General features: G+C 41.0%; 1 protein-coding gene across 10 annotated transcripts in view; it reads left to right on the plus strand.

Moving 5' to 3' along the window:
- The window catches only part of pard3ab (par-3 family cell polarity regulator alpha, b), a 262,424-nt gene that overhangs the window by 83,651 nt on the left and 165,673 nt on the right, over nt 1–13,100 (plus strand). For all 10 annotated transcript variants that reach the window (XM_082512080.1, XM_082512082.1, XM_082512087.1 and 7 more), the window contains exons 3-5: nt 359–542; nt 6,367–6,554; nt 8,076–8,219. In XM_082512080.1, coding sequence (XP_082368206.1) covers nt 359–542; nt 6,367–6,554; nt 8,076–8,219 — 516 coding nt within the window. The remainder of the gene's footprint in view (nt 1–358; nt 543–6,366; nt 6,555–8,075; nt 8,220–13,100) is intronic.

Raw genomic sequence — 13,100 nt, forward strand, 5'->3', positions numbered from 1 at the left:
TTTGCAGATAATGAAGTCTCTCCTTTCCCGTGTAGTTTTAAATATGGGGGGAAATGCATGAATGCTGCTTAATTTCAAGTCTGAGGGAAAATGAGTAGGTATTGCTACAAAAGAGTCGTTCATCATTATCATCTTCTTCTTTTTAGGTGTTTATCATTTTTTGTTTCCTGCCATTGCACCTTCTTTGTAATTGTTCTCTATATCCAGATTACAGCTAAGCATTGTCATTCCATAAAGTTAAAAATATATATATTTTTCCTGTGCCATATTACTTCGATACTGCGGTGTAACATTACGCTACATATTTCTGAAATCTGACCTTTTGTGCTCTCTCCTCTGTTTTTCCTTTTTCCTGCAGTTAATAGCTATATATGATGAACAGGAACCCCATCATGGCGGTGATGGCACCAGTGCCAGCTCCACAGGCACCCAGAGCCCCGACCTGTTTGCTGCAGACCTCAGCGCAGGCAGCGGAGCCTCTGCTTTCCAGCCTTACCAGGCTGCCAGCGAGATCGAGGTCACGCCTTCGGCCCTGCGCACCAGTAAGTCGCGAGACTGGAGAACACGCGTTTCTGGATCAAATACCATTAGGGTTATTAGCACAGGCATGCATTATTTTGACAGATGGATCATTACCCTAAAGATACAATCAGGAACTGCAACATTGGCTGATTAATATTTAATTCAGTTCGTCTTATATTCCTCACGTTATCATCTTCATTGGAGTCAAATGTCATCAACCACAGCAGTATAGAGAAAACACAACAAATCACCTTATCACGTCCCAGCCGTACCGTCGCCCTGTTCATAAATTTTGTTAATTGGACAGGAGGTGCCTTTTTTTTTTTTTTTTTTTTTTTTCAGACACAGATAGCCGTTTGATCCCCGGCCAAAGTGGCTAATTGGTTCTATTCGCTGCCTCCTAAATCAAATGTGACGCTGAGGCCATTCACCTCTGCAGTTTCGCTGGCCAAGTCGCTTCTTCTACTGCAATTACTCTGAGTTTGGATGGGAAAGTGACTCGTGTAGGTGATTTGTCAATTCGGATCAAGCGAGATCTTTTGCACAGAAGCAAGCAAACATGTACACGCAAATATACAGAAAGACAACCGTCACCACCCGTCCATATTTTTATCAGACTACCTAAAGTGAAAGAAGTGTTCCTTCTATTTGTATTAGAATAATTAATAATTATGGTTTTATGGGCGCCAGTTTAGCTCAGTACGTTGAGCGGGCGACCACATGCCATGCAGCTGAGAGCAGCTGGCCCGGGTTAGTGTAGAGTCCTACCTGCAGCCCTTTGCTGCCAGTGTTGCCAACTTAGCGACTTTGTCGCTATATTTAGCGATTTTTCAGACCCCCTTAGCGACTTTTTTTTTCTAAAAAAGCGACTAGCGACAAATCTGGCGACTTTTTTCTGGTGTTATTGGAGACTTATTTATGACGACTTTTTGACGTGAAAGCGGGTATCGCTTTTACTCTCAACAAGCAGCGGGTGCTGCCGGGGGCACCTCACCCGTTCCAAAGCGCTCAAGGGCGGAGGATAGTCCTCCCCCAGCTGCTATCAGGGCAGAAGATGTTCACACCTATGCGTCCGAACTGCAAATGAATCGCGCATGAGCGAAGCCGCTGCTCCCGCACTGACTGTAACGCAGTCAGTTCTTCTTTTACTGTTATGCTGTTTTGTGGATCAGGTTTAAAACTACTTATAAACACACACACACAGTATAACTCCACCAGAGCGCCTATTTCGGGCCACTTTTGCCGGTCCAAGCCCAGATAAAGGAGCAGGGTTGGAATTGTGACATTACAAAAAACAATAATTGCTAAAATAAATTTAATTTGTAGTTCTAAATAAACTCTAAATGCATTTAGGATGTTTTTTACTCACTTTATGTCTCTTCCCTGATGTTATTTCTCTCTCCAACAACGTAGGTTACAATTATATTAGCATGACCAATTATGCAAATTAGGCAGTGACGTCATTTAGCGACTTCTAGCAACTTTTAGGACAGCCAATAGCGATTTTCCTTACTGAGGAGTTGGCAACACTGTTTGCCGCATGTCTGCCCCTGCTTTCCTGTCCTCTCTTCACCGTCTATTGAATACAGTTGATATAAAAAAATATGGTTTTATTAATATAAAATTGAATAACAAAAATAGAGAAAATCATAAATTCAAAATATTTTTTGGTCCAAAAGAAATGCGTCTAATTCATACCAAGGTTTTTTTTTTTTTTTTTTTTTTTTTTTTTTTTTTTAATGAATAGGATGCAGACAAAAAGATATTAAAGTAAATCTATAGTTACAGACTGTATTAAAACAAATCGAAGGCTCATGTTTGCCTTTCTTTTTCTCTTTGTATTTATTTGTTTGTTGGTGCTGCGTTTTTGTGGTCTCTTTTGGAGGCGGGTAGTTGTCAGCTAATGCTAGCTAGCTAGCTCAGTCTTATTTAAACAGAGAATTAGTGTGTTAGCATGTAGTGATCACAGCAGCACTGTAAAGTAGGCTCCTGCACTAAACTAGAAGTTTGATTAAGATTTTTCACTTTTAGCATAGAGCTTGTTTACCTCTAGACTGGATGTGTCGAGCACCTTTATGTGTAGTTATCAGAAAGAGTAAAAGTTAAAAGGAGTTTTTTTTCATTACTGTCTTTTAATTAGCACCAAAGCCCTCTACTGTCTTATTCACTAATGACCTTTGAAATAGCATTGACTGACAGAGACAGCACAATTTTCCTTTTCTCTTGGTCTCAATAACACACACACACACACACACACACACACACACACACACACACACACACACACAGTGTGACGGAGGTCACTTTAGCCCTAATTGCGTTTCTGGATGAGAATGCTGATTGTGAATTTTCAGTAAGAAATTGACATCTCTGCTACAATCACACCTGCCAGATGCGTCCAATTTAACTTTCTTCATAATAAATTCTAACCCTGCTTAATTGACGACTCAGAATCTCATCAGCTGAATTTTAATGGGTTTTAAGAAAAATGTCTGACATGGAAGAGAAAGAATTTGATTATTTTTTTCATAAGCACCCTAATGAGACTAGCTTTCAATCACTGATTTATGTTGGAGAGAAGAGGAGATGAGAAGCGCTGGACTCTGTGGGGCTTTGCCAGTTTTCTTGTTCGGCCCAGGAGCTTAAAAGAAAAATGATTAAGCTTATTAGACAGAGAGCTCTATCGAAATTCACAAATGGATTTATGTTATTTTCTTGGCTTTGTTAAATGGAAAAACCTCTGCAGATAAGAAAATAATAATTAAGGGACAATACTACTGTTGTGGATGTGTGAGGCTTTCAGATGCCAACTTGAAAAAGATTGTCTTTTTGAACATAGCAAAAAAACTGAGCTTGGTGTACCCTGTGTGATTTTGCGCTATTCCACATGAGAGATGATCAAAGTGAAATAATTGTGATGATTTCTTTAGTTTTGTTTGTATCTTGTTTGTTTTTTGTTTTTTATAATCTGTTATATCTTGTAAAGCACTTTGTGATTTCTATCTAGAAATGTGCTATATAAATAAAATTTTACTTACTTACTTACTTTTTTTTCCTCCAGAGCAGTAGTCTTTTGTTGCACAGTGATGGTGAAAGTTGGCTGTTGCATCTTGTCTTGTGATCAGAGATGGCCTGGGATCAAATGAAGGTTGGCCATCTCACAGCGTGACTGCTGCTTTGACCCGTGTCAACTAACAAAACAACAAAAATTGGGCATAAAATGATTTCACTCCATATCACACTGGTGCAAATGGTAAAAATCCCCAAAACAACCTGATATGAATAGACGAAGGTAAAAACAGAGCTCTGTTTGTGTCGGGGATGAAGAAGCATCATTTGTTTTGTGTGAACTAGCTGTAATGAAGACCAGGAGGGTGTAGCAAAAAAAAATTATTTGAGGAACTTTTTGCATACATCATACATTTGACATACATCAAAGTACGCTGTATGGGGACCGTAATCATGGCTTAGAGCAGTGGTCCCCAACCCCCGGGGACCGGTACCGATCCGCAAGAGTTGAGGCTCAGGTGTGAAATTTATGGCTTTCGGGTTTTTTATCGTTAACTCAGTTTCCCTGGGTCTTTTCCCGTGTTGTAGTTGTAGTTGTTATTTTGAAAGAAATATTTACCCATTACCATAGCGACCAGAGAGCATTAAGGGGCAGAGAGGAGGATGTTACTCTCAATGTTGTTGACGCATTTCAAGAGGACGCTGCTAATAAAGTTACACAATTACACAGTGAATTCATGTTTATTATTATATTTACAAAATACCACAGTTTTTGTCTTGATCGTATTGTTTTATTTTACTATATTTATCCGCGACACTTTAAAGGCCGGTCCATGAAAATATTGTCTGACATTAAACTGGTCCCTGGGGCAAAAAAAGTTTGGGACTGCAGCCTTAGAGTTCCCAAATCCTGTTTTTATGTCGGGAATGTTATTGCCGAACTGCCCTGCATCCCTTAAATATTGCAATTACTTCTAAATGACATACCTGCTTTTAATAACTCCTCATTTAATTTGATTAGGTCTTGTACTCAAAGACTTATGCAGACTTTGGTGTAATTTATTCTGTGTTTTGTTGCAGCTGCGTTCATGACATAGGTGCTGTCATTACGCACTTCTTTTTTTCTCACTTATGAGATGTCTGAAGTAGTGTGAAATTTGAGCTGGTGAACGGTATCTTAACCGGCACTCATTAACCAAGCTGTTGTGCTGTAGTTAGAATAATTGTTTTCTGATCACTGCGTCTGACAAGACGAACAAAAGGTTAATGACTGCAGCTGTGCCGCGAGATCACAATGGCATTTAAGATGAGCGATGACAAAGAAGGGTAGCGACCTGTCTTTGTTTAAAGCATTGTGACTGCGTGAAACCGCCAAGCATTTTCCACAGAGCCGATGCAAATTCAATAGATGTGGGTTCGGGACACATTAGTCTTGACCGTGATTCGGTTCGAGGGAAGCACCCCTGCATCCTAATGCCTCCTGGGAGTTGCAGTTTCAGCTGTAGGTGTTGTTGAGACCTGTCAGGCAGCCCGCACTCTGTCCCCTCCTGAACTCCATCCCCCAGAGAGCCACTGCCTCCCACAGCTCAGAGCGATTCATATCCCACGCTCTGGATGACCCAGAAGAACCACCGAGCCAAGTACATGAGTGTACACATTTACACACTCTCATCAACCACTGTAGCTGTGGGCTCTAGTACTTCCAAACATAAACAACATTGGTCACTGATTTGTGCACATCCGAAATTAAAACTCATCATTAATGTGTATTCTTTACACAAGTTGAACACACACACAAAGATCCACTTAATGTGAACGCATCCTACTCTAAACAAAACTATTAGATGATCTCATGCGCAAACTCAACAGTTTGTCAGGAAACACAAATAAACAGGCACACTAACACACACACACAGACGAACACAGTCAATCTAGTCTCACTACACACACACACACACACACACACACACACACACACACACACACACACACACACAAAAACAAGCTGTTGACTCAGATACACACTCTTTGGGAAGATCACAGCATTTCCTGTATGAGCACACACCACCATCTCCAAACATCTGAAAGCTTGTAAACAGCAATATGTTTTGGAAGAGAACATGGGAACATGACACTTGGCGTGGTCGTCCCGAGACAACGCTCTGGCTTTTTAAACACTTCTAACCTTTTATAATCCGTGTCTCCTGTGTGGTCTGATGGCTGCCCTTTCAGCTAATCAAATGAGCTCGTGGAAATTTCCAGAGGTTATTTTTATTGTCATAACGTCGTGTCTTGTGTACAAGCGCGGGCTGCGGTGTTTTCGTGCGCGCTGCCCCTGTTGGAGGTTGTTATTTGGACCTTGGCCCACCGCCCACACACTGGAACTTTTCAGAGTGAAGAGTTTTAATGGAAGGCATCCACTAACGCTGGGGTTTCTCAATAGGCTCTTCCTCTTATTGTTGTTCCCACACAGAGCCTGCTGCTCTGCGTTATGGTTGAGATGCACTGACAGTAAAGCAGGGCTGCCTGATTAGACTTGTGGCGATAATTCACATTAATTCACAATGGGATGATAATGGAATCTGTTTCTTTTATTAGCCCACATTGTTTGAGATGTAAAATTTGTTCCAGCAAATTTACATCAATCATCTCCAAACTGTCTTCTTCCTCAGCCTTTGCCGTTAGTCTTTAACAGCTAGAGCCGAGGGTTTCTTTTGTTGTTTGTTTGTTTTTTGTTTTTTACATAAGTATGAAAGTGGAACTTTTCCATTGAAAAGTAAAAAACAAAAAGGTACAACAATGCTTTGACGCCCTGGTGTATGACCCGTTCCTCAGATATGCCCCTCCACGTCCGGCGCAGCAGTGACCCTGCTCTGATGACCATCAATGGGCCGTTCAGCGGCGGTGAGTCACGGGTCCAACCAGATGAGACGCCATCAAGGAAGAACCCAACCCGCTGGTCGACCACCGCTGGCTTCCTGAAAGCTCGCCACTCGTCTGGCACAAATAGCCTGGAAAGGAAGGTTGGTGCTTGGATGTCAAAACCAGACATGGCTTTGCGCTAGCTAATTTTGAATAATTTGATGGTAATGAAGGAAATTGCACACACAAAACTGCATGAGGGATGCCATTGTCTTTTTAGTACAAATGCACTAAAGGTTCCTTTGCATCTGGTATATATCAACATCTTGTTTTCGTCACCATAGAACTCCTTAAAAGCTGCTTTATGGCTTTTTGTAATTTCCCAAGATGAAACTGATCACATTGAACATTTGCACCCTTCTGCTCGGTTTGTGCCTAAAGCCACATACCTCCACACTGTTGTTTAAGATGCACCACCCAATAAGTGTGAATAAACATCATCGACTAAGAGATGCTCGTTGTATCTAGCTTGCTTTTATTTAACCACAGAAGCCACAACTCTGCTATTTGGACATCTTTGATTTTCTTGTTTTTGTAGCTCTGCTGAGCCACAGATAGACTCACTTTAATTCCAACATCTTCTGTCTCTCCTTTTCTTTTTGTAAAAGTAACTGTTTAATGTTTTGCTCCGAGCCCACCAGACACCCACCGACTTGTATTTGTCAGTGTGAAGACTAGGGCTGCCACGATTAGTCGACTAGTCACGATTACGTCGACTATCAAAATCGTCGACGACTGATTTAATAGTCGACGCGTCGTTTGAAGTAGTAGGAATTAAGAGTGTAATAACGGACTGAAACAGAAGATGGCAGCACTGCATGTACAAGGATGCCAGCTGCCGTTAAACCCCGAAGAAGAAGACTGTGTCCCAGAATTCATAGCGCGGCCCATTGCGGCCCTGCTCAGTTTTCAACAATGGCAGCAGCTAGTTAGTTTTAATGTTACTTTTATTATTCTTTCTGGGTCACAAAATTAAAGTTTAACAGATTTTCAGGCGAGAATGTAACTGTGTAAACCTCAAATATTGGCTCAGTTTATCAAGACACCACATATTTTTAAAAGCGCTCCGATGTTTTCGGAGACGTCTGTTACCCACTAGCTCGATAGCTAGCCGGGGGCAAGGCTCACTAGAGCCAGTGAGAACACCGGACTCCCGGCAAATCATTTTCAAACCCACCGCCGTCTTTCGCTACTCAGGTTAAACATATATATAAGTCACTTAGATAACTTAAAAATGTTATTGTTTGGCTTTCTTTAGTATTTTATTTGTTCCTGAGTAAATCGGTTTGGCTGAGATTAAAGTTATAGTTTTTACACAGCTGAATAAACATCAAGCAGACAGCTGATCATCAGAAGTGTGAGATGCTCGAGAATATACTCAGATGTACACACACCAGCTCACAACTATAAAGTGGTCCGGTCTGTCTTTAAAAAGACTTGTGAACAAATTCAGCGCAGGTTGATTAGCCTTTATTGTTAAGGTTTTAATGCTTGATGTGCATTTTTCAGTAAGAAAAGAAACATTTACTTAACAAAAAGCAGACATGGCATATGTCTGAGAAATGTAGTAACAGTATTAAAAGTAAAAACTAAAACTATTCCTTTTTTTTTTTTTCTTGTAGGGTAAAGGGATGGACACGTACCGCAGTCTGCCACGAGATGCTGGGACCTGGGCCAATCAGAGAGAATTCCAGAGAGAGACAGCACGGTCATCGCTCAGCGCCAATCATCCCATGGTGGACCGCTGGCTGGAGAGACAGGAACAGGTAGGAGTTTATTTCTGCATGTGTACTACCAGGGCTTTCCTTCAAAGCAGTGCATTCTGTCTGTGTATTGTTCCCAAAGTGTGTGTGGAAAGTGAAGACATGAGGATTAATCAACTGTTCCGGAAGAAAGCACTGCATCTGTTAGACTTTTATGGCTTTACATGACGCGCACACCTGATAAGTTCAACTCTCCAGGTCAAGAGATTTACAGCCAGTTCTACCCTGAGACTACCCATCAGGCCCAGGCTCTTTGAAAGCCTGTCTGAGTGGCCTAGATCCACTCCAGAGCCTGAGCGCAGTTCTATCACTCCCTTTGGATCTCTGCAGAAAGGTTAAAAAGTGAAGAATTTCTACCATAAATCCACAATGAGCGAGCAGCTGAGGATGGGGAAATAACATAATGTTGATATAGTAAATAACATAAGCACCCGTAGTACATGTGGTTTTGTTTAACTGGATCCCCAGAACATTGCCGAGTTGGGGGATCTTTTCCCACTGGGGTCATGTATGCCATGAAGTATAACATGGAGTTTTTCGGAATATCACGATAAATACTGATGACTCTGTATGATCTGCATGTATCCTTTGGATTGTATTCGGTTTGGAAATGGACAGTTTTCAGTTTCATAGCTTCAGGATGTTTTTCTGTTGGTTGGCCTTTCAGCTTTGCACTAGTAGAACTGTTTAGCTTTGATGACTTGGGTTTAAAGTCGAGTCCTGTGTTGAAATAATGATGATCTCTTGTGTAATGCAGAAGATGAAACGGAAGTAAACAAAGCAGTCGATTCGGCTTTGATCCACAATCGTTGTGAAAACTGAGCGTTCATTAAAATGTTTCACTTTAATGCCCATAGTGTAAACTGAACATATAAAGACTAGCATCAAAGTGTGGTTGTGGAGATGAGCTAATCTTGGGTTTGAATGCGTCACGTTTAATGGATTTAGATTCTGTGTCTCTTGGTTTGTCAGCTCTTAACGCTAAACACATGGCCAATTGAAAATGTTGAATTTTATTAACATTCAGGCCGTTTCTTCATGCTCATGAAGAAATCCAACATCATCAGCGTTTTTTTTTTGTTTTTTGTTTGTCACCCAACAAAAAAGTAACAAATTCAAACTATTTATTTGTTTGTTTGTTTTTCGTTTTCATGCACATGTGCTTTACAATTAGCTAAACGTTGCCTACGCTGTGCTCTGGTGGAACCTCATTAAGAAATAATCTGTGATATGTCATAATTTCCTGGTGCTCGTTCTGTAATAGCCAGAACAATTTAACCCGTTTCTCAGAAGCTTTAAAAGCAGTTTGAAACTGTTTATGGATTAATGTTGATTTATTGTCTTAAGCACTTAGATTCTCTGCAAAGTGCCATTTAGCTTAAAGTGGTTTCTTCCTTTGTTGTTATATAAGGTCTTTCGTAAACTGGTTGATGGGTTAAATGTACAACAAGTTGTCACCATTTATTAGTTTGGGGCTGCGCCGTTTTCCTCCTTCCGCCTTACAACAGGTTTTAGTTTGATGGGGATTAAGTGATGGGATAAGTGCAGGATGTGTAGTTGGTATTAATGACCTGCTGAAAGCCATCTGCCCTCCTAAAGTCACACACATGCACACTCGAGCACGTGTTCCCCAACCATATGTTCATCCTGACAGCTCCCACAATGACAGGACCCTCTACAATATTCTGTGTGGCCTTGGAGTGTGTGAGTGTGTGTCTGTCTTATTTGAAGCTGTCTCTCTCCTTGTGATGGAGAGAGACAGCTTTTTTTTGTGCTAGCTCTGCAAGAGCTCAGGTGGAGTGTGTGTGTGTGTGTTTGTGTGTGTGTGTGGCCGAGCAGAAAAAAACCCAATGAAACGGTTTGAATCTTGTTACATTACATCATATGTAAAGTTGGACTGGTTTTTGCAGTGTTACAAACGCAGTCTTGAGACCTCACGAGTTGCTTGTGTTGGCCGACTCTGCACGGGAACCCTCTGTGTGCAGGGTTGTATCACATTGATTTAAGCTCCAGTTAGCTTACTTTGTTCCAGGAAGGATGGTGCAACTTTAGTGCATGATGAGAAAAGCCTTGATTTTGTTCCGGACTTTTACTGTAATCAAATGAAAGAATATGAGATATACCAGACCAGGGGGATGGGGTGGCTTGTGTTTGAAGCTAAAGGCTGCTGGTATACACTTGATTATAGACCGTGACTGCTGCTTTATTAAGTTTAAAATGCTCTCGTTTGTCTTATTCTATTGTTGCATTGACCGAAACACTGTTCATCGCTATATTTCATTTTGTTAGTCTGAATTTAAATGAAAAGGAGACATTTCTTTGTTTTATATAGAAATGCAACCCTTTAAACCAGACCTGGCCCTCTGAGAAGTTTTGTCTTTAGACATCATGTCTGAATTATGAAATAGCACAAAGTCTGCTGCCTGTTTAGGTAAAAACAAATGTTCATTTTTAGCTTTGCATTTGTATTTTTTTTAATTGTTTGATTCAAAGTTGAAAAATTACCCATTTATCTTATACTAAAGTTGAAGTGTGCCGCTGGATTTATCTACTATGTAAAACAATGCTTTTAAGGTGGAATAGTGTTAGCATTAGCATAACTGAAAAACTAGCTTCATACTGAGCTTTGTTGATGAAAGCCCTCTGTGAAGTGAGCGTGTGCCTTTACCTCCTGTTGGGTTCAAAAAAGATTTTTTTTTATGTGGATTCCTTGTTGCTAAGTGCATTTAGCTTTACCACAGTAAAGGCATTTTTGATTAACTTTGAAAACCTGCAGAGTAGCTAGGTCAAAGCAGGAAGTGTTGGATAAAAATTTAAGTCGACAGAACATGTGCTGTGCTTGGGGTGCAGCTCATCTAGTAACCGATAAAGGGAAAAGTCTTGTTGAAATCAACCAAAACCAGGAGTGCAAAAAGAGAGCAGTCTGAATCCTGAGATTATCTGTGCATATGCCATCATTATTTTAAACTTTAAAAACATTTAATATGAGCATCTACTTCCACTTTGACTATAGCAAGACGGTGCCATTTAATTATCAGTTGTCACTTTCAGCACCGTCTTCGTACACAGTGTAACAGACTTTTGATTGACCTTTGCTCAGGCTGAAGGAAAGCCATCTCACTAGACTCCATGTGAAAATCACAATGATCAAGGTAAAAAAATCCCCTCCCTAAAGAATGCAACTAAATAAGTGAGTGACTGAGATTTCAGCTTTAATTCATTTGTACACACCCACACAGTGCTGAAGCAAGAAAAATCACCTATATAGGTGTAACATGGATATGCTTGACCTTTGATATTATAAAAGGTCAACATTTAACTACCAATTAAACATACAACATTTAGGTCCATACCTCTGTGTGCGCATGTGTATGTGTATGTATAGTGCGAGCAGCAGGAAACATCCTGGGCAGGTTGCCAGTCTGACGCAGGGCTAACACAGCGAGACAGACAACCACTCACACTCAGCTTGACACCTATGGGCAATTTAGAATCACCAGTTAACCTAACCCCACTAACTGCGTGTCTTTGGGCTTTAGAAGGAAGCTGGTGTACCTGGAGGGAACCCACGCATACACAAGAACATGCAAACTTTACACATAAAGACGCTAAAACCCTACATCCTACCCTAACCCCAGCAATCCCTGGCCAACATGGCTGCACAGGCATGTAAGCCATGGGTCATTAAAAAATAACACCACACATTAGCAGAATATAGACCAAAAGAAAAGTTATCGTGGTGCATAAAAACCTGTGGGAGAAACTGCAGCAAGGGTGTGATTTTTAAGCATCTTCTCTTAATAGTGCTGATTTGGAATATTTCATGTATTTTTAATGGATGTACAGTTTCTGTGTAGTTCCTAAACTTCCTCTTGAGAAGCAAGAAGAATCCCTCCACGGCACAATTAGCCCAGAAAGCCATTTTCCAGCAGTGTATAAAACCTTTGTTAACAATATAAAATAGAATGGTGTGGTGAAGAAGAATAGCAGAGCAAGAATAGAATATGCAGTGATTTAATTAGAATAGAGCAGCTCGGAATGATGAATTAAGCAAAGCAATTTCCTCAAGTTAGTTTCATCTTATCTTTCCAGAATGAATAACGTCGAACAGACGAGTACGAAAATGAAGAGAAGAATTAGAATAGAGCATCATATATTGGAGTAGGCCTATTTTACTCCTGAGGAGAATTCAGCCTCTCTCATAACAAAACGCACAGAACAGGGCATAGCTTTGCACTGAAGTGAGCCAGATTGAATTGCATTGAAATGAATGAAACTATTCTCTGTTCCAAAGTGGTTAATTGTGCGTGCCTGGAGCAGCACTGGCAGCTTCCTGACACACAGCTAAAAAAAAAAAAAAAATTGAGCTGCAATAGTTTTGAGCAGCGTTCACAAGCCCCCTAAACTACCAGCCTCCTTTGGCAACAGGTAGGGGGTCGCCATGGCAACAGCGAGCTGTCATTCGAGTGTGTATTAATGAGAGCCGGGTGGAGGTGCCGAGGCTATGCAGAGAAAAGAGGCCTGCACTGTGCTGCCGTCTGCGTTTGTGTGTATATTCATGAGTCGTGAGGGCATTTATGGATCTTTGCATCTGTGTGTGTGCGTGTGTGTTTATGCATTAACATGTCTGTGGCATCGTCTGTGTGTGTGTATGCGTTGTGTGTATGTTTTGTGTGTCAGCTGTGAGCAGGTGTCAAAAATCCAAACAGTTTTCGAGTGGGTTGCAAATCAACCAATTAAGAGGAAATACCAAAAGTCACTGAACCACCTGCAGTGTTAGTGAGCTGAACCCTGACAACACACACACACACACACACACACACACACACACACACACGCATGCACGCGTACACACTCACTGTAACATGTCAGGGTCAGTCTTCG

Source organism: Aulonocara stuartgranti (genome assembly GCF_965226115.1).
Source record: "Aulonocara stuartgranti genome assembly, chromosome: 18".
In the NCBI taxonomy this organism is placed as follows: domain Eukaryota; kingdom Metazoa; phylum Chordata; class Actinopteri; order Cichliformes; family Cichlidae; genus Aulonocara; species Aulonocara stuartgranti.